The sequence below is a fragment of the Felis catus genome, chromosome C1, assembly GCF_018350175.1.
Source record: "Felis catus isolate Fca126 chromosome C1, F.catus_Fca126_mat1.0, whole genome shotgun sequence".
Lineage (NCBI taxonomy): Eukaryota > Metazoa > Chordata > Mammalia > Carnivora > Felidae > Felis > Felis catus.
Window position 1 is genome coordinate 62,873,701 of NC_058375.1, and position 23,751 is coordinate 62,897,451.

General features: G+C 35.6%; 1 protein-coding gene across 10 annotated transcripts in view; it reads right to left on the reverse strand.

The window, feature by feature from the left end:
• SLC44A5 (solute carrier family 44 member 5) overlaps positions 1 to 23,751 on the reverse strand; it is a 374,661-nt gene that overhangs the window by 97,947 nt on the left and 252,963 nt on the right. For all 10 annotated transcript variants that reach the window (XM_023258835.2, XM_045036030.1, XM_045036031.1 and 7 more), the window contains one exon: positions 6,379 to 6,452. In XM_023258835.2, coding sequence (XP_023114603.1) covers positions 6,379 to 6,452 — 74 coding nt within the window. The remainder of the gene's footprint in view (positions 1 to 6,378; positions 6,453 to 23,751) is intronic.

A 23,751-nucleotide genomic window follows, 5' to 3' on the forward strand; every position in this document is an offset into this window, starting at 1 on the left:
AGCACCTGACTCTTGGGTTTGGCTCAAGTCATGATCTCACAGGTTTTTGTTCAAGCCCTGTGTCAGGCTGGCAGTGCAGAGCCTGCCTGAGATTCTCTCTCTCTGCCCCTCCTTTATGTTCTCTCTCAAAATAAACAAACTTAAAAAAAATAAAATATGGGAACTAGAATGCTTTATATTTCTTACTTTTTTATTGGAAGAAATGGTTTTCCTGTGCTAAAACAATGTTTCCAAGCCGTGATCAGATAGGCATGCTCATTTTCGTTCCCAAGTAGACTAAAAACATAGTGGGACATCCTATCAGAGCCACTGCCCATCACGAGTTTCCCCTTACCATGAACATTAGGATCCTACCACCAAGCTCACAAACTGTAACAGGACACCTGGGGAGGCATAACTTATTTAATTATACTTATTTATTAGTAAGATGAACTGTTCATTGCTTCCGTGTATAGACAGAATCAAAGTCACCTTGGAATTATTTTTGTTCCTCAAAAAGTCAGTTGAGTGACCTCTCAGTTAAGAAAACATGGTTTCTCCCTTTTTTTTTTATACTCCTTGGTTTGGGAAGGATCAATTTTCTTTATAAGAAAGAAGAACTCAAACTTTTCTCCCTGAGATTTTAATTTAGGATGGAAACGACTGACCTTGAATTAGGTCTTAGGGCCAAAAGGAATTCAAATACTACAAAAGGGAACCTGCCTTGAAGGCAGAGACTGAGCTGGTACTTAGGCATCATAAGGGCCTAAAAGAGTAGGGGCTGCATTCAGACACTAGTCATGCTTTGAGGAGAAATGACTGATCACTACTGAAAGACTTAAAAGCTATATTTTGGGGAGTATTTGGCTGGCTCACTCAGAGGAACATGTGACTCTTGATCTTGGGGTCATGAGTTCGAGCCCCATGTTGGGTGTAGAGATTACTTAAATTTTTGTTTTTAGAGAGAGCACAAGTGGGGAGGGGCAGAGAGAGGGGAACAGAGGATCCGAAGAAGGCTCTCCGCTGACAGCAGCAAGCCCAATGTGGGGCTCAAAGTCACAAACCATGAGATCACGACCTGAGCTAAAGCCAGACACTCAACCGACTGAGCCACCAAGGTACCCCATTAAATAACATTAAAAAAAAGCTCTATTTTTGGATCCTAGTGTAGGAAACCCTACAGTAGTAGAAGGATCCAGATGAGTAACTGACTAAGAAATGATACCAAATAGCACCAACCAAAATGTCAGAGCTCCAGTAGACTATAAGGTTTCTCTCTCCACCTAGAAACTGGAAGTAAGACTTCACCTTCCTGGGCATTTTGGGGCAGTTCAAGTCAGGGAAGGGAATGATATGCTGGACTTCCTGAAGCAATGAATAGAAAAGTACACATGTGACTGTATTATTACCCCCATATATTTTAATACCAGAAATGATGGAGTCAAGTTTGACCACATTTAGATATTAACTTAGCTATTTTGTTTATTTTCTACCTCATCCTATGAGGGATTTAAGACTGAATGATGAAGAATTTAAGCCTCCTCCTCTCTGTACTTGGTACTTTCAGTCCTACTGAGAGGTCCAGTGGACCCATGATGACCTTCCTTTAATCTTTTGCAATGATCTATACATCACCTGCATGTCAAGGCCCTTAACTAGTCTTATTTGGCTTAGTTCATTTGTCTATTAAAGAAGCAATCCTAAGCTTTACCAGATTCAAGGGAAAGAGACACAGGCACATACCTCTTGGCAGAAAGAGGGGCAAAGAAGTCACAGCCATGTATTAAAACTACTATAGTCCAGCCTCTGGCCACACACTGTTTACATTCCCTCCACAATCAAATCGGTTTATACTCTCCCAAGGTCCTCAGAAGCCTCATCCAATTAAAGAATCAGGCTCAGGCTCAGGGTCTGGAAATCATCACCTAAGTAAGGCCCAGGTGTGGATGATGTTCTTCAGAGCTGGTGGTTCTCCTAAGCACAATCTTTTAGCTAGATCACTGAATTCATTAGGTACATTTCTTGCCTCCCACATTACCATCTGCAGCAGCAGGAGTAGCAATGCTGCCAAACTTTCAACACTATGTCACAAGGTGCCCTTCTGTCCTGTTTCTAATTGCATTTTTCTCACTTTCCTTCGAACTCTGACAGTTTCCTCAAAATCCATTGGGTTTCTGAATATGCCCTGGTTTGAAAACCAATGCCCATGTTTTAGGTTTTGTTAAGTAGCATCCCTCTTCCAGGTACAAAATTTTATTCTGCTTATCTGTTTTTACACCCCTAAACCCACTAGCTTAATACAACCATTTTATTTTGCTCATGTTTTCAGCAGTAAGAAATCTGGGGAAGGCTCAGCTGGGGCTCTTGAGATCTTTCATGAAGTCACATGTTGCCGGGGGCTTCAATCATCTGAAAACCTTATGAAGCTGATGGCAAACACTATTTCTGGGAGTTCAGCTGAGCCTGCTGATCAAGTTCCCTACACAGGGCTTCTCCACGTGGTTTAGGCCTCTCACAGCATGGCGAGAGTTCTCGGCTTGTTTACATTATTTTACTTTCTTGTTAATTTCCTAGCATCTCAACTAACAGGGATAATTATCCCTAAGACAGAAAAACAAAAACAAACACCAACTTTGGACCCTAACTTCAGGTGCATCCCACGTAAACACAACGAACTAACACACTTAACTGGAAATACATTTGAAAAGAAAAGAAATATGACAAATTCCATGATTTGGATCATATGTGGAATTTAAGAAAACAAACAGGAAAAATAAAAAGACAAACCAAAAAAACAAAAATGAAAAACCCCCAAAAAACCAACAACCAGACTTTTAACTATAGACAACTGATGATTATCAGAGGGGAGGTGGGTGGAATAGGGGAAGAGGATTAAAAGTACACTTCCCTTGATAAGCACTAAGTAATGTATAGAATTGAATCACTGTATTGTACACCTGAAACTAGTATTTTAACTATACTAGAATTAATTTTTTTAAAGAGGAAGTAAAAGAAAAAGAAAAATTTATTAAATGTTAAAATTCTGCTATTATTGCATAATGTTAGCACAAGGATAACAAAGGACAATTTGCATAATAAATATTCCAATTCTTTTTTCTAGCTAGTACAATAATTGAATAGCAACCATCAGTGAAGTGGGACAAAAGAGAGCTATTATCATAAACGTTAGTTTGATCTTTCAAGGAGATGTGATTACCTTCTATCCAGACTCCACTTCTGCTTTTCATTAGCAGAATGTCAAGTGCCTTTGTTGCATCCAAGTGTTACCTAGCTGGCCATATTCCACATAAAGGGCAAAGAACAGGTTGTTTTTTTGTTTTTTTCCTCAGCCGAATTTGTGAGAAACATGGTTCTTTCATGGTAAAACTTCTTATGAAAAGAAATGGATGGAAGATATGCCTTAGAAGGTCCTGATCTAACAAAATGGCAAAAGATGTCAAACCACTATTAACCTTTAAAATAAACTGCCAGTTGGTTTACCGGCAAAAACAGGTTTACCTGGGAATAGCAGAGCAAGCTACAACAAAACTGAAGAGGAACACTCCTTTAATAGGGCAAAAAAGGAAGTTGAGAGGGCTATTATAAACTCAACTGGAGTAACCTGGGAATTGAAGTATAGTGGCTTTTCATGTGCTGAGTTGTGACTGTCTCTCATTGGCTGGGCTGTTGCTGGGGTGAGACTTTTCTTCCTTCTGCAGGGATAGTAAAGTAGCAGCTAAAGCAGGACTGACCTTGTTGAATCACTGTATTGTAAATCTGAAACTGCTATAACACTGTATGTTAACTATACTGGAATTAAAGTTTAAAAATAAAATAAAAACACTTGTGTCTTTTAAAATAAATAAGTAAAGTCCTACTGACTTGGGGGGTACCTCTCTTCCCATTGGATGTGCAATCAATGACGAGTGGCAGGCATGAGAGCTCCTCTGTTGGCCTCCCAACTCCATCTTAAACAAGATTTCCTTGGGGCATTCAGTGGCTCAGTCGGTTAAGTGGCCAACTTGGGCTCAGATCATGATCTCAATGGTTCATGAGTTCCAGCCCCACATTTGTGCTGCTAGCTCAGAGCCTAGAGCGTGCTTCAGATTCTGCATCTCCCTCTCTCTGCCCCTCTCCCACTCACACTCTGTCTCTCTCAAAAATAAATCAACGTTAAAATTTTTTAAAAAATATTTCCTTTTATTGATTTTCACACTACTTATAACATATTGGTGTGACTGAGATAACATCACCTTTCCTCAGGTGAAGGTATATATTCTTTCATGCCAAAAAATTTTTCACACTCCTGGTAACCTCTGCTAATCGTTTTCTGCCGTTCTTCCTTTAAATCCAATATAAGACATAACTGAAGAGGTAAGTTTATCTTAGACTAGTTAGACTATTTGTGGTTCAGGAATGAGAAAAGTATATAAATACACATATGTATACATATATATTCAGTAAATTTTGTGAGTCATTCGTTTTAGTCAGTGGCATCAGGATTAATGTGGAAGAATCACTAAATCCAGTATTGAACACAGTTTTTCATTGAGGAGCATTTACTCTCCAACTTATTTATATTAATTAAGGTATTTATAAACCAAATCCGGAGATCTTAAAGAAGCAAAGTTCTTATTTTGCTCCAGAGGGAATGACGGTGTGCACTCCCATCCCTTTTCACTACTGTGTCAACAAGAGAGTGGCAGTGGCTTTCCCAGTTCTATATAAGGACAGAACACATTTCTCTGTGGATTACAACACACTGGCTCTGAGATATGGAGGAGACTTATTTGTTATGCCAGAAGATCCCAATGGAAAGATTCCAGGCAAACTAAGAGATCCTTGTGAAGTTTCTGTGTGCATTCAAACTTTAATAACCAAAATTATGGGTTGCCATAGAGAGATGATATAATAAATTAATTTAAAAACAATTTCTTAAAATTCAGAACAACTAGAATACACAATGGCAGCAAATGAAATACTGCCTAGCAGTATTATGTACTATTATTTGTATACCTGGATATCATTTCATTTACTTCTCACAACAGCCCTGCAAAGTAGGTAATGTTCCTATATTTCACAGATGAGAAAATTGAGGTTAAGAAAGCAGCCCAAGTCCACCAAATAATGCAAGCAAACCCTAGATCAACTTGGCTCCAACTCCTTTCTCTTATGCAACCAATTTCAATTCTATGACAAAAAGTAAAAACAACCAAAAAAATCAGATCAGAAAAATGTGTCCCAAAGTTAGAGAAGCTAAAATTCTGTTAATTCTGTAAGGAAATTTATGCTGTAATATTCAATTTATAGACTGTGTATTGTGCTATAATGGCTTTAATGTTTTCAAGTTAAAATACTCTGAAGAAATAACCAAGAAATCTTCTGAAGGTCTTAGAAAACATTATTTAATTTTGTGGTTTATTCTCCTTTATTCTTCTCTCCCTACTTTTCTTCCTGCCTTACTTTTTTGAATTCTCCAATTCTGTATAGCTTTTGCATAATATTACTGAGATGATCTTTTGGAAATTAGTTTTAATTGCTATTCTCAAAGTATTTCTCTTATTGGGAGATAAAACTGAAGAACAGGGAAGAGCATTTTCCATTGTTTCCAATGTAGGCACAGCTACTTATGCATTCTAGCCACACTAACTCTAGGCCATTCATTATTGGTACTAGAATTAATGAAGTTTTCTGGCCCCTGCTCTAATAATAATATACTAAAGTTTCCTAAGTCAGCATCTAAGGGGCAGGACTTAAGTCTCAGAGGGAAATAGTGATATATTTACATGCAATTGTGAAACTTTTTACAGAAAATATTCACTATCCTCTGCTAGTATTTTAAAAATGTAAATAATTTGTATATTTATCCTCTTTATTTTCACTTTCATAGAAAAATCTTTCACCTAACAGTAAACAACAGAATATCTCTTTCTGGTAGGCAAAGACAATGAGACTTCTTAAACATCAATGAATTATGTGGTAAAATTTTTAATGATTGTTCCTTCTTTTAAATTTGCTTATAAAAAGAAAAGTTTATGTATTATCTCAACTAATCTAGGTCTTGGTACATATTAGTAAACAGCAACATGAACATAATTAGCAGCTTAACAGAATTTCAAAAGTAAAAATGATTAAAAAGAAACCATAAACTTTTTTTTCCTTCTTTATAATTGTACTTACTTAAGTAATTAGGGTTTGTCTTTGAATAAATTACTTTGTGTTTATTATTCATTGAATCTACTACCCAATGAGTACTGGTGAGGCACATTCCCTCCAGAAAAGACAAGAATCAATAATAACAAGGCTTTGTGAAGAAAATGATTAATGTTAAAAATGGGACATTGACTTAGTTACTTCATCAGCAAATTTTACATATCTTCTATACCCGTATTTACTCACCCAAAAGTCCTAAAATAATGTAGCCAATAATGCACAGTATGAAGATTATGCAGCACAGAACATCTGTACAACTCCTAAAAACAAAAAGGAATAAAGAATTAAAAGCGATCCAACATGACATCTTATTTAGTGAACAAATATGGGAAAGGGGAAAAATAATAATTGTGATATGCCATTTTATACCCAGTAATTCTTAAAGGTATATCAGATGTATTTCTGTAATCAAAGACTTCATTAGCAATGGACTGGTCATAGCTCCATGATTAAAGAAGTTTCCCCAGGATTCTTCACGTTTATTCTCTCTTGCTTCTTTATTTGTAAGATATTTTTAGAGACTGGAATATAACAACATCAACATATAAAACATCTATATCTCCCTTTCTCCATTATCTTTCTATACACATATTTAAAGCATACTATTTATTAAATAAATGACCGACTACACAAACTTTCTATGGGGTGTAGAGGTGCAACTATACTAACAATAGTGTATCTAATGCATTAAAAAACAAAATGGCTCAAAACTGTACTTTTACCAACTATTCTATAAATTAGATATTGTCAAATTAGGTTTAGAGAAAATCTGGCTTGATAGAGATTCAGTGATTTGCTAAGAATCACAAATCAGGCTAAAATCCAGTAGAGATGCTCAATTCTTTCAACTAAAGTATTTCCTACTTCTAATATTATATCTTGTTCAGCTTATAAGTGGTCTGGAAGGCCAAATGCTTGAAAGTGAAAAACAATACACCTATTCTCTACTTGAAAACTTAATGAAAAATGTATTCGTAAAGAAAAAAGATTAAATTATTTGAGAGGATTAAAAGTTGCACATGAGAATTTTCAGAGCAAAAACTTCTGGCTCTTGAGGGCATATGGATATATGCTCTAATATTTTAGCACAGGGAGGTTGAAGTTACACACTATTTTTTGTGATGGTGGTAGTAATAATAACGAATAGGAGTTGTACAGTAACAGACACAATAATACCTTACATTGATAAAGCCCTACTATACCTTTACTGCATTCACATACATTGTGAGTTTCTTAAGGATACCTTTAGGTTTTTAGGTGAGTTGACTTATTTAAGGTCCATGAGAGAGAGGTAGAGAGAGGGTAAGGTAAACCAAATATCTAGGTCTCCAATGGCTAACCCTTTTAATTTAGTACTTATTCTAATATTATTTCAATTTTCTGTAAAGCCTCAAGTTAGCCATATCTAAAATTTTTTCACATGTTCCTATTACCTCAATAGGAAACGAATCTTTCATAGAGAAAGTTAATCATGCTCAATCCAGAAACAAACTATCATTTGCTTAAATCCAAATACAACCCAGGAATTTTAAATTTCATTTTGTCTAAGAATTATGAGAATAGTAGTAAAAAGGGAAGAAACAGGTGCTCAGGTTTCTTTCTTTGACAGTCACTGAAAAGCAAAACCCTGCTTGGGGGTGAGGTGAGTATCTGGTTCACATGAATTCTTACATATCCTGTTCAGGATCAGGTTTTCATCCTGTCAGAGGGGTTGTTAAATTGAGAGCAGTTGTTAAATTAGTGTGATGCCTGCAGGTAGGGAACTAAAGGAGGGAAAATTAGAACGCTGGTGTGCCTTAATTAGAAATCTTGGAGTTGTCAAAGCCCTTGTGTTTAATAATAACTACCAAGAAGAGGGAGAGTGGGTGTGACCAGAAGCATCAGCCAAATTGGCCACCATCTTGTAATTACTTATCTATAATATGTTTATATCTATATACTCACATTATATATAATATGTACTATAGTGCTTTTTTATAAAAAACTAATATTACATAGCATTATAATGTTACATATTTATGATGCTATGTCGCAAGCACAAGGAAGCGTAAACATACTAGAAAGATGAATGTAGGAAACTTACCAATCTGAAAGGACAAGGCACAAAGAAGCAGACCCCAAAAGGAAATTTTTTAAGACTAAAACCCATACTCATCAGCTACTGGCACTGATGAACAGGCATTAGTTGGAGTTTTGGCCCAATTTAGGTTTTACACTATGGTTTCTCTCTTTTTTTGGTGCCAAGGATAGGCTGCAGCACCACGGACTACTCCAGGCCCACACAACCATCCCCCAGCAGTTCCTATCATAGTGGAATAGCATTTCTCAATAATTCACACTTTCAGGTGTTGGGGATTATATTCTGAGACCAGGGAGGATAATGTATTCAAGTCTGCTTTGTTTTTTTGGTACACAGATTTAGAGAAAGAGTGGACCATACCCCCTGGCCAGACTGCTTAATTTTATATTATTTAAACACAAAAGAATGTTGAACAAACTGAAAATTATGAATAGAAAATTCATCTCAAAAAGCAGGAGAGTTTTTCTAGATAAAACATTCCTGTTTCTGAATTTGTTCCTGTAGTGATTTGTTTCCTTTTTTCTGTTTTTGTTTGTTTTTTCATGGTCCAGTCTATTTAAGTTATCTCCTCCTAAAGCAAAGGGATGGAATATCAGTATACTGGTCATCATTCAACACAAGTAAGGAAGTTGAGCTTAAGGTCCCATATACTTTTCTCCTCCCTGTGCAGAGTCATGGTCCAGACCAGTGCTGTGGTCCCCACTGGGTAGTGGTCCAAGTTCTCTTTATTCATCTTCATAGCCAGTCAGAAGTAGATTCACGTGAGTGTTATGAAATAGAGTATAATTACCATCTCCCCATGTAAAGGGCTTGGACCTGATGCGGAGATGGGAGTAGGCGACAAAGAACTCTGCTCTCTTGTGCTCTCATGGTGTGACTTCAGGAAGATGTTCAGCACTATCAATCCCATGCCGGAAAGCACTACAAAGTAGGTGAGGACATTCCACAGGCGAGCTGAACCCTCATCACTGTGGTTGCCACTCCACCTGGACCCGTTCAGCTATGCCCAGGACCCACCTAGCAGCCCCAAAATCTGGCACCCAGCTGCCTCCGCCATTTTCAACATGAACCTCTCTGTTATTTTAGAAATTTCCTCTTAAAATAGGGGTGTGGGTGTGTGCCCACGTGTGTGTAAAATCAGGAAATTACAATTACCTGCCATTTTTCCCCATTAATGCTTTTCTCCCTTTCCTTACATATACTCCGTCCGGGGTGGGGGGGGGGGGGGGAATACTGTTTAGGAAGCTATTGGGAGCACCTGGGTAGCTCAGGTCACTATCTCACTGTTGATGAGATACAGCCCCTCTTGGAGCTCTGTGCTCGCAGTGAAGAGCCTGCTTGGGATTGCCTCTCTCTCTCTCTCTCTCTCTCTCTCTCTCTCTCTCTCTCTCAAAATAAATAATAAATAAACTTAAAAAAATAGAAAACTATTGGAAAATTGAATTTGGACAAAATATCAAATATAACTTGGGCACCATTTTGTGAGGAACATAGCAGAAGCTTAATTCAAATTTTTAGAAGTCGTAGCATCTTATTGTTCATCTCTTTTTATTTCAGGGCATCTGTCATAATCCTAAGTATTCTATAGGAAATGAGTTGTTTTTATTTTTATTTTTTCAAATTTTAATTTAAATTCCAGTTACTTAATGTACAGTGTAATATTAGTTTCACATGTAGAATTTAGCTGTTCATCACTTACATATAACACCCAATGCTCATCACAAGTGCCCTTATTAATGCCCATCACCCATTTAACCCATCCCTTACAACCACCTCCCCTCCAGTAACTCTGTTTGTTCTCCACAGTTGAGAGTCTGTTTTCTGGTTTGCCTCTCTCTTTTCCCCACTATGTTCATCTGTTTTGTTTCTTAAATTCCACTTATGAGTGAAATCCTAAGTATTTGTCTTTCTCTGCCTTATTTCGCTTAGCATAATACTCTCTAATTCAATCCACATCCATACAAATGGTAATATTTCATTCTTCTTATGGCTGAGTAATTATCCATTGTGTGTGTGCATATACACATATATATACACACACACCATATCTTCTTTATCCATTCACCAGTCATTCGGCATTTGGGCTCTCTCCATAGTTTGACTATTGTTGATGAAGTTACTATAAACATCAGGGTGCATGTATTTCTTCAAATCAGTATTTTTGTATCCTTTGGGTAAACACCCAGTAGTGCAATTGCTGGATCATAAGGGTAGTTCTATTTTTATCTTTTTGACAAACCTCTATACTGTTTTCCAGAGTGGCTGCACCAGTTTGCATTCCCACCAACAGTGAGAGGGTTTCCCTTACTCCTCATCCTGGCCAACACCTGCTGGTTTCCTATGTTGTTAATTTTAGCCATTCTGACAGGTGTGAGGAGATATTTCTCTGTAGTTTTGACTTGTATTTCTCTGATGATTAGTGATGTCACACATCTTTTCATGTGTCTATTAGCCATCTGTATGTCTTTTTTGGGAAAATGTCTATTTATGTCATCCCATTTTTCAGCTGGGTTATTTCTTTGGGGAGGGTGTTAAGTTTGGTAAGTTCTTTATAGATTTTGGATATTAATCCTTTATCAGACGTGTCCCTTACAAATATCTTCTCCCATTCTAAAGGTTGCCTTTTAGTTTTCTTGATTGTTTCCCTCACTATGCAGAAACTTTTTATCTTAAGTCCAAATAGTTCATTTTTTATTTCCCTTGCATCCAGTGACATGTATAGTAAGAAGTTGCTGTGGCCAAGGTCAAAGAGGTTGCTGCCAGTGTTCTCCTCTAGGATTTTGATGGTTTCCTGTCTCACATTTAGGTCTTTCATCCATTTTGAGTTTATCTTTGTGTATGGTGTAAGAAAGTGGTCCAGTTTCATTCTTCTGCATGCTGTTATTTAATTCTCCCAGCACCATTTGCTAAAGAGACTTTTTTCCATTGGATATTCTTTCCTGCTTCATCAAAGATTAGCTGACCATATGGTTGTGGGTCCATTTCTGGTTTTTCTATTCTGTTTCATTGATCTATATGTCTGTATTTGTGCCAGTACCATACTGTCTTGATCAATACAACTTTGTAATATAGCTTCAAGTCCAGAATCATGGTATCTCCAGCTTTGTTTTTCTTTTTAGGATTGCTTTGGCTATTTGGGGGTTCTTTTGTGGTTTCATACAAATTTTAAGATTGTTTGTTCTAGCTCTGAGAAAGATGTTCTTAGTATTTTGATAGGGATTGCATTAAATATGTGGATTGCTTTGGGTAGTGTAGACATTTTAATAACATTTGTTCTTCCAATCCATGAGCATGGAATGTTTTCCCATCTCTTTGTGTCCTCCTCACTTTCTTTCATAAGTGTTTTCTAGTTTTCAGAGTACAAATATTTTACCTCTATGGTTAGGTTTATTCCTAGGTATCTTGTGGGTTTGGGTGCAATTTGTAAATGGATTCCTTCCTTGATTTCTCTTTCTGCTGCTTCATTATTGGTCTATAGAAATGCAAAAGATTTCAGTGTGTTGATTTTATATCCTGTGACTTCACCAAATTAGTGTATCAGTTCTAGCAATTTTTTTGGAGTCTTTTGGGTTTTCTGTATAGAATATCATGTCATCTGCAAATAGTGAAAGTTTGGCTTCTTCCTTGCTAATTTGGGTGTCTTTTGTTTCTTTTTGTTGTCTGATTGCTTGAGGCTAGGACTTCCAGTACTATGTTAAATAACAGTGGTGAGAGTGGACATCCTGAGGAAAAGCTCTCAGGTTTTCTTCATTAGGGATGATATTAGCTATTGGGTTTTTTATATGTGGCCTTTATGATATGTTCCCTCTATCCCTACTTTGTTGAGGGTTTTTATCATGAATAGACGTTGTACTTTGTCAAATACTTTTTCTGCATCTATTGAGAGGATCAAATGGTTCTTATTCTGTCATTAATATTGTGTATCACGTTGATTGATTTGAGAATATTGAACCACACTTGCAACCCGGGAGTAAATCCCACTTGATCGTGGTGAGTGATTCTCTTAATGTACTGTTGGATTCAATTTGCTAGTATCTTGTTGAGAATTTTTCCATCCATGTTCATCAGGGATTTTGGCCTGTAGTTCTTCCTTTTAGTGGGGTCTTTGTCCAGTTTTGGAATAAGGGTATTGCTGGTCTTACAGAATGAGTTTGGAAGTTTTCTTTCCATTTCTGTTTTTTTTTTTTTAAGAACAGTTAGAGAAGAATAGGTATTAATTTTTCTTTAAATGTTTGGTAGAATTCCTCTGGGAAGCCATATGAGCCTGGAATTTTGTTTGTGGGGGGATTTTTGATTCTGATTCAATTTCTTTGCTCATTTTCGGTCTGTTGAAGTTTTCTATTTCTTCTTGTTTCAGTTTTCATAGTTTATATGTCTCTAGGAATTTATCCATTTTTTTTCCAGATTGTCCAATTTGGTGGCATATAATTTTTCATAATATTCTCTGATAATTGTTTGTATTTCTGTGGTGTTTGTTATTTCTCCTCTCTCACTTGTGATTTTATTTATATGGGTCCTTTCTCTTTTCTTTTTTGATTAAGTCTGGCTAGGGGTTTATCAATTTTATTAATTTTTTCAGAGAACCATCTCCTGGTCTCATTGATCTGTTCTACTGTTGTTATAGTTTCTGTATCATTTCTGGTCTTGAAACTCGAAGTCAACCACGGGAAATGAGTTATTTTTAAAAACTAAAGATTTAATTTGGATAATTTTAAGACTCTCAAGACAGTTATAGAAATAACTAGGTGATACCAGCTCATGGTTGAAAATCATTCTGAATCATATTTTAGCTAGAGACCTCTCATAGCTGTACCTATACCTCAGGTGGATTCATTTTTACTTTCATAGAAAGCACTAAGAACCATTGTGCTAAACTAAAATGTGTTGCATCCCACCGGGTCCCAGAAAGAAGAAAGAAAGAACAGTTAAAGAGAAATATGCCCCAAGTCTCTCCCTCACCCTACCTCCAAATCAAAGAACAACTTTTTCAAAACAAGATGCTCACTTTCACATTTATCAGAAAGCTCTTCAAAACCCTATTCAGATTGAGCTGCCCTGGTGTAAAAGTATTTTCAAAAGTTAAACTACAGAAATACCGTTTCTAACATATCTATTTTTCCAAATTGCAATATGAAGAATATGATCCCAATTGTATATGTGTTTGCAGATATCCCCATCCTTCCTATCTGGAACCCACAAATACACTATGTCTATATTAACCTCAATTTAAATCCTGGGAGTTTCCTTTGACTTTCCCTTTATTACCTTATCTTTTATATTCAATTGACAAATTCTCTTGACTCCTTTTCTCTGGTGTGTCTTTCATCTGCCCCTTCCTTTCTATTCCTGCTACCTGGATTCCGTCCAAATTCTCTGATCTTCTCTTCAAGCTATTGCCGTAGTCTCTTAATTGGACTCCTGCATATAGTCTCTGCTTGATCCAATTCAGTCTGCACATCACTGATTATCACTGTTATGTGATGATGTCATTTTATTGTTTAAAAAATGGCAGTGCCTCTCCACCATCTATTTAGTAATTTCCAAATGTCTTGGCTTTATGTTTAAGAACCTACAAGTTCAATCCTAATTCAAGCCCCACACTATCTTTCCAGCTTTATCTCCCACCATTCTTCTCAATGTGCTTCAACCAACTTGGGCTTTTTCATTCATTGAGTACACCCATGCACTCTCCCTTGACTATACTCAGGGTTCTCTGCTAATGCCCCTTTAGATTTCTTCTCTTGGAATAACCCATATGTCCAAATTTGCATGGAAGAGCCAGGGTTTAGTCCTGGAGTAACCATTATCAGTGCTCCCTTTTACCCACAAAAGTGTCCCTGTGTGGATCTCCAACCCATCTACAAAATCCTTCATGATAGCACCTTTTGGGATGAGCACTGGGTGTTGTATGGAAACCAATTTGACAATAAATTTCATATATTAAAAAAAAAACAAAAACAAAAAACAAAATCCCTCATGATACGATTCTTTTCCTTTTTTAGTGTTGAATAATACTCCATTGTGTGTGTGTGTGTGTGTGTGTGTGTGTGTGTGTGTGTATACCACATTTAAAAAATTCATTCATTTGGTAATGGACATTATATTTTGTACATATTAGCTATGGTGGATAATACTGCAATGAACATGGGAGTGCAGATACCTGTTTGTGACCCTGATTTCAATTCTTTCGGATAAACATTGATGAACTTGGAGGACACTGTGCTAGGGAAAATATACCAATCACAAAAGGACAAATACTGATGATTCCACTTACGTGAGATACCTAAAGTAGTCAAATTCACAGAAACAGAAAGTAGAACAGTAGTTACCGGGCACTGGAGGGAGGGGAAAATGAGGACCTGCTGTTCAATGGGTATAAATTTCAATTACACAAGATGATAAGATATAAGAGATCTGTGGTACAACATTGTGCCTACATTTAACAATTTTGTACTGAGCACTTAAAAATTTGTTAAGAGGGTAGATTTCATATTATGTGTTCTTACCATAAAAAATTATAGCATGTAAAACATAATCACTGCTGGGTCACAATATACAGGAATATATTTGTTCAGTGTCACATATTCTTTGAATTTAAGATTTTTCTAGGAATAAGCTTAATATGGTATCAAATGAGTGAATAGAAACGTAAAAAATAATTAAATGTAAAATTTTTTAAAATTAAAATTCCGTCCTTCAACTCATTTCAAATATCACCACCTCCTTCATGAAATTTTGACCTAAGAGTTCCCTCTAATCTTTGTAGACTTACAGGAATTTTGTTTGTACATCCTCAGAGCAACTATCTTCCATTTATTATAACCTAGACCAAGGGGTTAGACTAAGCTAAATTTGGTCTACTGTCTGTTTTGTATAACTTGTGAATTAAAAGTGGTTTTTATATTTTTAATGGTTAAAAAAATGTTATGACATACAAATTATACAAAATTCAAATTTCAGTGTCCATAAATAAAGATTTCTGGGAAAGAGCCACACTTATTTGTATATATTTATATTTATATTTACTTATATTTATATTATCTAAGGCTACTTTTGTGCTACAGTGGCTGAGTTAAATAGTTGCAGTAGAAACCATCTGGCCTTAAAAACCTAAAATATTTGCTACCTGGACCTTTATGGAAACCTTGCAGACCTTTGACCTACACCATAAAGTCCCCTATGGCAACATTTGGTACAGAGCCTTGCATGTTACAGAAATACAATCACATGAATGATCACTAAAACACACCTCTTACTGCTGACAGGCTAATGTATCATAAGCAGGCTCTTGTGAAATTAAAAGTGCTAGGTCTCAAATTTCAGGCTTTTGTGGGAGGAGGAGCTCTCTATATAGTGATATGTTGTCTGGGGATTCAATTTTTTTTTGTCAAGCTTAAGCTTATGACCTGGACATTACTGTCTCCAGTAAAATAAATCAGCACCACTCTGTCTCTCTGTCTCTGTTTCTTTCCCTCTCCCTCTCTCTCTCCCCTCGCCACCCCCCACCCCTGCTCCCTTCCTCCTCTGCCCTACACAACCCCATGAGATTAAATTAGGAGGTAATGAAAGAGTTTTGTTTGTTAAATGCATATTTCAGTTCTACACCAGTTCTTACTCTCCAACAACTGTCATTCTGCTTTCTTTTCAGGGACAGTTTTCTACCTTCATTCAGAAACTGATTCATTTACTGGTTTTCTTTCTTTGTAGCAGATGAAATTCCAACGATATCAGCCATTCTGAAAGGTCATTATTATCAAGCATTAGAGCGAGAATGAAAGTCCTAAAAGTCATTATTCTCTGACAGATCATCCATTTGTGTTTAATGATTCAGTTTAGGGATTGTCCACTGCCTGTAATTCCAGTCGGATGATCACCTCCTATTCTTAAGTTCTTGGTGTCACCTGCATACATCTGTCTACAACATGGCTGCGTTTATAACTCACAATTTAGAAGCATTGCTCCTCTGTGGTTCTGCTGGCACCTGCACAATGCCATTAAAGTCATCTGTTACCTCTCAGATTCTTACTGCAGAAGTCTGTTCCAGGAAATAGGACTGCTTCGCCTCCATGAGGCTTTATTGAAGGACAATGCACTTTGGGGCCACCCTCCAAGCTTCCCTGAGATACAGTTGGCAAACTTCAGAGTGTGGCATGAAGTGGACAGATCATCTGAACTCATGGTAATAAGTAGGCAAACTCAAAATTTGGGCTATTCAGGGTAAAATTTTACGTGAGTTAAAAAATGTTTTACCTCTATTCCTCTACTCTTCACTATTAGTGGAGATTTGGGTAATTTTGTGAGAGAAACATTGTTTAAGAGCTTGTGTTTGAAGGGGTTAATTATATCTTTTCCACATGTTCCCAGCTTCTCTTCTCCCTCCCAGACACCTTGTCTAAAATTTTTCTATTGTTCTGTTCCCACAGCTTCAGATTATGTCATGTACTCTGTGTGTGTGTGTGTGTGTGTGTGTGTGTGTGTGTGTGTGTGTGTGAAAGTTGACATCTCAGAAATAAGTTATACTTATAACTTCTACAAGGATACTAAGAGGTTAAAAGAATATCTTGAAGAATTACACTATTACTGGAATCAGGAAGCTATAAATGAGTTTTTAATTATAAGAATAGGTTTTTTTCAGGTGTTCAATTTTAATGCAAGGTTTTCAAATCTCAAAAAAATTTTAAGGAAATTTTACATCTACTTTAGAAGATAATTCTGGCATCCAATCATTAAGAAAGGAGTGTTAATTTTGTGAGATTATTATTTTTTAACATTTTTTAAACTTGCTGTAATAAAATACACCAAATAACTTGATATCCTAAGAAATTATAGGATGATGTTGATAATGTAGTTCAAATTTATTAGACCATATAAGATGATATTTAGATCTCAAAAATTTCTCTATCCTCTATGGATAATCTTTTCTTCTATCCAGTTTGCATTTGGGTTTCCATTGCATTGAGAGAGTAGCTTTAACCAGCTGTGGTTTATATTTTCTAACTGTAATGAGGGAAATAGAACCTCATTTTTTCATACAGAGAAGTTTAAGTGATGTCTATATAAATGTCTTTTTTGTTTCAAATGAGACAAGGTCAGACATAATTGGTTTTACTATGTGATTCATCATCTTTGTAAAACTTGCATAATATTTAAGGATCTGTCAGTAGGTAGAAACCACTCAACAAATTGCTAGTAAAGTGAGAGCCAGATCATAGTTATTGCCCATATTACATGTGGCATCATGAATAAAAGGTACTACACAGAATAGGTGGTAGGAAAGCCAGCTTAGAACAGCCTTGGAACATTAATCCAAAGTTATTAACTAATTTTAAAGGTAACCCATAACAGTTTAGAATGCTCTTTAATCCTCTTGAAATAGGTTAGACTCCCTACTACATAGAAATTTTGAGTAGGTGCTCAAAATATTTGTTGAAACAATGAACTTCTGAAAAATTTCATGACTGAGATGGCTATTGAAATTCAGCGATTAAATTTTTCTTAAAACTTCATGCCTTATAATAATTATATTATAAATAGCTAATTTTTTAGTAATCAGGCATGTACATTAAATAGAGATTACTATCTGTCACCAAAACTTTTAATAATAAGAAATAATGGCTTATTAATGATGGGAGCCTCGGAAAATTGCATCCCCTTTGAGCTAGTAAGTTCTTTTCTAGTCATTTATACCATGGAAATATGTGTAGAAGAAGCAAGAAGTTATTTATAGGGATTTAAAACATTGTGCTCTTTATAATGAAGAAAAGATGGAAATTATGTTTAGAACAATTATATGAAAACACATTCATAATGTATTCAGTAAAAAGTAGATCATGGAACATGTTCGTACGGTTATACGTTTTTATAAAATGTGTATAAATGCTTAACAAGACAAAAGAATATACAAAAAAATGTTAGTGGTCATTATCTCTGGGTGATTCTATTTTTCCTTTTTACTTTATCTGTTTTTTTCAAAGCTTCCACAATAAACACAAATTGCATTTATAATAGAGACACATAGGCTAGATTTTACAACTACAAATAGATTGTTGACTTATCTCATTATACTAATTTCTTTCTGATCCCCTCAAACTATGATCTTCTGGTTTCACTTTTTTCTTGATCATTATTGATTAAAATTCAAAACGCACATCTCTTTTGTAGTCTTTAAACAAAAAGTGCTACTAAAAGTGTGTGTGTTGGGTGGGGGGAGGCATTGTTTTCTGATTAATCTTTCTTAATGCTCAAACATTCCTAAGTGGGAATGGAATTGAAAATATGCATCCAAAAATGCCTCATTAAAACATCTTTCAGGGGCGCCTGGGTGGCGCAGTCGGTTAAGCGTCTGACTTCAGCCAGGTCACGATCTCGCAGTCCGTGAGTTCGAGCCCCGCGTCAGGCTCTGGGCTGATGGCTCAGAGACTGGAGCCTGTTTCTGATTCTGTGTCTCCCTCTCTCTCTGCCCCTCCCCCATTCATGCTCTGTCTCTCTCTGTCCCAGAAATAAATAAACGTTGGAAAAAAAAATTAAAAAAAAAAAAAACATCTTTCAAATCACAACTACATCAACCAGTGACCATAATAATCTCATGAGCTATATAAGATACAGACCCCGAGTTTTTATTTGAAGCATGTCATAAAATGAAAAGAGTTGGCCTTTAAACTTTCACTAATCAAGTCTTTATGATTTGATGTTATGCCTATTTTTGTCATTTCCTCTATGTATATTCAGCAAAGCTGAATAATAAAAACCCCTCTGTTAATTATCTGAAGATAATATTTATTCAGTGGAGATCTTAGAACTTTGTGTCTGCTTAGAATATTTATTACCTCCACACTTACCCTTAACAGAGTGTCCTAAAATCATCCTAGTGCTTTCAGAACACAAAATAAAAATTTATTTTGGAAATTAATTTAGCAATGCAATCACCTCAGTTGTAAAACATTTTTATACCTATAATTGTTTGAGTGCCCATTAGATAAAGGAGTAAATTTAAAATAATTTTAGGTAAGACTACATAAGGAATTGGGGAGTAGTTGCCTCAAGAAGGGGAACTGTTTGTCTGGGAAGAAATAAGAAAGACCTACTTTTCACATATATCCTTTTGTAACTTTGAAATCATGTATCAAACATAAGAAATAAGTAAATTTTAAAATAAAGTCATTTGAGTATAAATTTGGCATTATTTTAGAATAGAAATGACCTCAAATAATGTCAACTATTAACCATGAAAATGAATGGGGGGAAAGAAATAAACTTAATTTAACAGAAACTAAACTATAAACTATATGGCTATAAAGTCATTAGGAATATACTCTAACTAAAATTCTTTATTGGGATTACAGATCTACTCACCCATCTTGATTGAAAGATTGAATTGATTGAAAACAAGGTTTCTCCACCATAAAAATTTTTCACTTGTTTATTTTAGCAATTATTTCAATATTCAAAGGAAAACAATAAATGCAACATGACAAATTTAATGGCTTAACGATATTGGAAAGGATACTAGCATGCTTATTGGTAAATCTTTACTGTAAGGTGGAAGGTCTCTATCAGTTTTAGGAAGAAAAATTAACAGATTTGTGAGATGGTATAAGAAGAAATAGAGAGTTTGCATTACTCGTCCATAGAAAAGAAGCATGGGGGGCGCCTGGGTGGTGCAGTCGGTTAAGCGTCCGACTTCAGCCAGGTCACGATCTCGCGGTCCGTGAGTTCGGGCCCCGCGTCGGGCTCTGGGCTGATGGCTCAGAGCCTGGAGCCTGTTTCTGATTCTGTGTCTCCCTCTCTCTCTGCCTCTCCCCCGTTCATGCTCTGTCTCTCTCTGTCCCCCCCAAAAAAATAAATAAACGTTGAAAAAAAAAAAAAGAAAAGAAGCATGGGCATTCAACACATGTCTATTGAATGAGTAAGTGAAAGGGTTACCTGAACATTAGACATTAATACATGGTAGACATTTTCAAAAATGTATAAAAACGCTGTGTCCCTCTGTTCTCAAACTGTTCAACAAACTGCTCAGCAAAGAAATTTCAACCATCTGTTAGAGACTGAAGTAGTATATAAATTTCTTTCTTTTCTGTAAATATTTGCTGATATATTTTATTCTACAACTTGTATATACTATAACAAAGCATTCCTAGTACTAAAGGATAGGGTCATGCTTATTAATTTTAAATAGGACTTAAACTTTTTAGGGTTTTAAGATAAAACTAAATGTTTTCTAAATATTTATTGATTTGAAGTTATTAAATACAGTCTCTGTGTAATTCAGTTTAAATATGAACCTGTGTATTAGTTAAGAATGTGTTCAATTGCAAATACCAGACAATTTATGCTAGAAACAATGGCTTAACTCCAAGGAATTTATTGGTTCCATACAACAAGAAATCCTATAGTTGGCAGTCCTGAGCTGGTATGGTATGTCATTCACTGATGCCATTAAGGACCCGACTCATTTCATCTTTCTACCTCCTCCATCCTTAGCTTATAGACATTCATCTTCATGCTGTACCTCATGTCACACGTTAACTGCTGCACTCAAGATATCTAAATTTATTCTATCAAACTTTGTCTTTTTATGTAAAAAAGAAGGTCCTTCCTGTTTCCTTTTAGTTCATTGGCCAGAACTGTGTCTCATGGCCATCGCTTGCCTAGAAGGTGGTAGGGAAAATTGAGTGTTTAGCTTTTTAGCTTCTTTAATAAAGGAGGAAAGAGAAGATGGTTTGGAATGGATGTTCAGAGAGACAAATTACAGAATGTACCACAGCTACTAGTGAGATTATTTAAACAACCATAAATATAAAAAGATTTCCCCATTGTAATTATGTGTAGTGAACCCAAATGGATTATGCCAAAGAATATGTGTTTTTCTCTGCAAATATTATTAAATAATAAATGCATTTTATAAGATTAACATAGGAAAACTCGATATTGCATATTGTCTCAGAATTTAAGTCAAACTAAGATTAATTTCATAGCCAACTATATTCTAAAGCTGATATCAAAAACAGCAAAATAACAAATTGTTAGATCTTATTTTTGAATAATTTTATATTTCATATTCAATTAATTAAATAATTCTTGACGTTCATGTTCACTGGAATGGGCCTTGAAATTTAAATCCAGCCATAGTAAATATATACAAATGCAATTGTCCTAAGCTGATTATTAAAATACAAAGCTTCTTTAAGTTAATATACATCTTTTATTAATCATTGGACATAAAATGTATCACATACTATGCCAATAAGTCTCTTTTATTTCAACATAAGATATTCAGAGTAGCATCTTAACAGTAAGTATGGGAGTCATTAGGCAATCTTATATTTAATTTTGTCTAAGAATGGTCCCAGTTTTCTTATAACAAAATACTACGATGCATCATACATAATGGGTCTCAGTTCCTGTTTTTATCACCTTTCCTGGCATTCTGAGTAAGTTCATGGAGGACCCATATTTTCCAAGGCTTCCCTAAACATAAGTTCTTCCTCCTTAGGGTTTAACAAAACGACCCTAGCAAATTTTTTTCAATGGCCATTTGTTAAGTGTCTATTATTTGTTACTATTATGAAACGTGTATATGCATGTGCGCCCATGAGTATAAGAGAAGGAGAGGGGCAGGATCGAGATGAAGGGAAACCAAGACTGTTAGGAGAGAGGAGATATAAAGCAGAAAAATAATAGGACCCTATCCTTCAAATGCTCTATTTTTCATAATTTAAAAATAAAAGATTAATGCACCTAGAAGATTAACATTAGAAAATAAATACTGTTTAAAATATAGAGGTAAAAATAAGTACTATTGGTAGAAAGGATCTAGATGGTTAGAGTGGAAAAATCTCAGTGAGACTTAGAGTATGTAAGACATGTTAATTACAAGAGATGAGTTAAGATTTTGAATTAGGGAGACTCTGACTTGTGGAGAAAAGAGGTTTCTTCTAGGCAAAAAAGTACAGGAACAAAGATGTGAAATTAAGGATGACTGATGGGATTATGGAAACCAGGTTGGCTGACATTCTTATTGGTAGAAATTATAAAAACAGACTACAATATATCCTAGAATCAAAAAAGACTCATTCTTTTATTTATGTAATATTTACTTGATACCTATTCTGCACCAGGTACTGTAGTACATTCCATAAATACAAAGATGAACCAGACAGACAAGATGTCTTTTCTTATGGAGTTTACAAGTTAGTGTGGGAAATAGGCAATACATAAGTAAAGATCAAAAAATCAAATGATGATTGATTATATGATAAGTACTAGAAAGAAAACAAATATGATAGTGTGGAAGAGAATAATAAGTGTTGGGTGCATGGGAAAGTGCTCTCTAAAGAGGAAGTGAGTGATGAAGATTCATACAGAGTCACAAAGACCTCAAATATCCAAAGCAACCTGAAGTAAAAAAGAACAAAGTTGGAAGCATTACACTTCCTCATTTCAAAATATATTACAGAGCTATAGTAATCAAAACAGTATGGTATTGACATAAAAACAGACTCATAGATCAGTGGACCAGAACTGAGAGCCCAGAAATCTGGTGGTCAACTAATATTTGACAAAGGAATCAAGACTACTCAGTAGGGAAAGGATAGTCTCTTCAACAAATGGTGTTGGGAAAACTGGATAACCACATACAGAAAAATGAAATTATACACCTATTTTATACCACTCACAAATACTTAATTCAAAATGGATTAAAGGCTTAAATGGAAGATCTGAAACTATAGAACTTCCAGAAGAAAAATTAAGGAAAAACCTGCTTAGCATTGGTCTTAGCAATGTTGTTTGTTTGTTTGTTTATTTGTTTGTTTTAAGATATGACACCGAAAGTATAAGCAACAAAGGCAAAAATAAATAAGTGAGACTACATCAAACTAAAAAGCTTCTGTATAGCAATAGAAACCACCAACAAAGTGAAAAGACAACCTATAGAATGGGAGAAAACATTTGCAAACTGTATATCGGATAAGGGGTTAATATTCAAAATATATTTAAAAAACTCAACACAACGCAATAGCAACAAACAACCCAATTAAAAAATGAGCAGAGGATCTAAGTAGACATTTTTCCAAAGAAGACATACAGATGGCCAACATGAAAAGGTGCTTTCCATCACTAATTATCAGGAAAATGCAAATCAAAGCCACAATGAGGCATCATTTCACACCTGTTAGAATGGCTACCAGAAAAAAAACAAAAGATATGAGCACCTGGGTGGCTCGGTCGGTTGAGCGTCCGACTTCGGCTCAGGTCATGATCTCACGGCTGGTGAGTTTGAGCCCTGCATTGGTCTCTGTGCTGACAGCTCAGAGCCCGGAGCCTGCTTCAGATTCTGTGTCTCCCTCTCTCTCTGCCCCTAACCCACTCGCATTCTGTCTCTCTCTCAGAAATAAATGAACATTAAAAAATTTAAAAAAAGCAAAAAACAAAAGATAAGTGTTGGCAAAGATGTGCAGAAAAGGGAATCCTTGTGTACT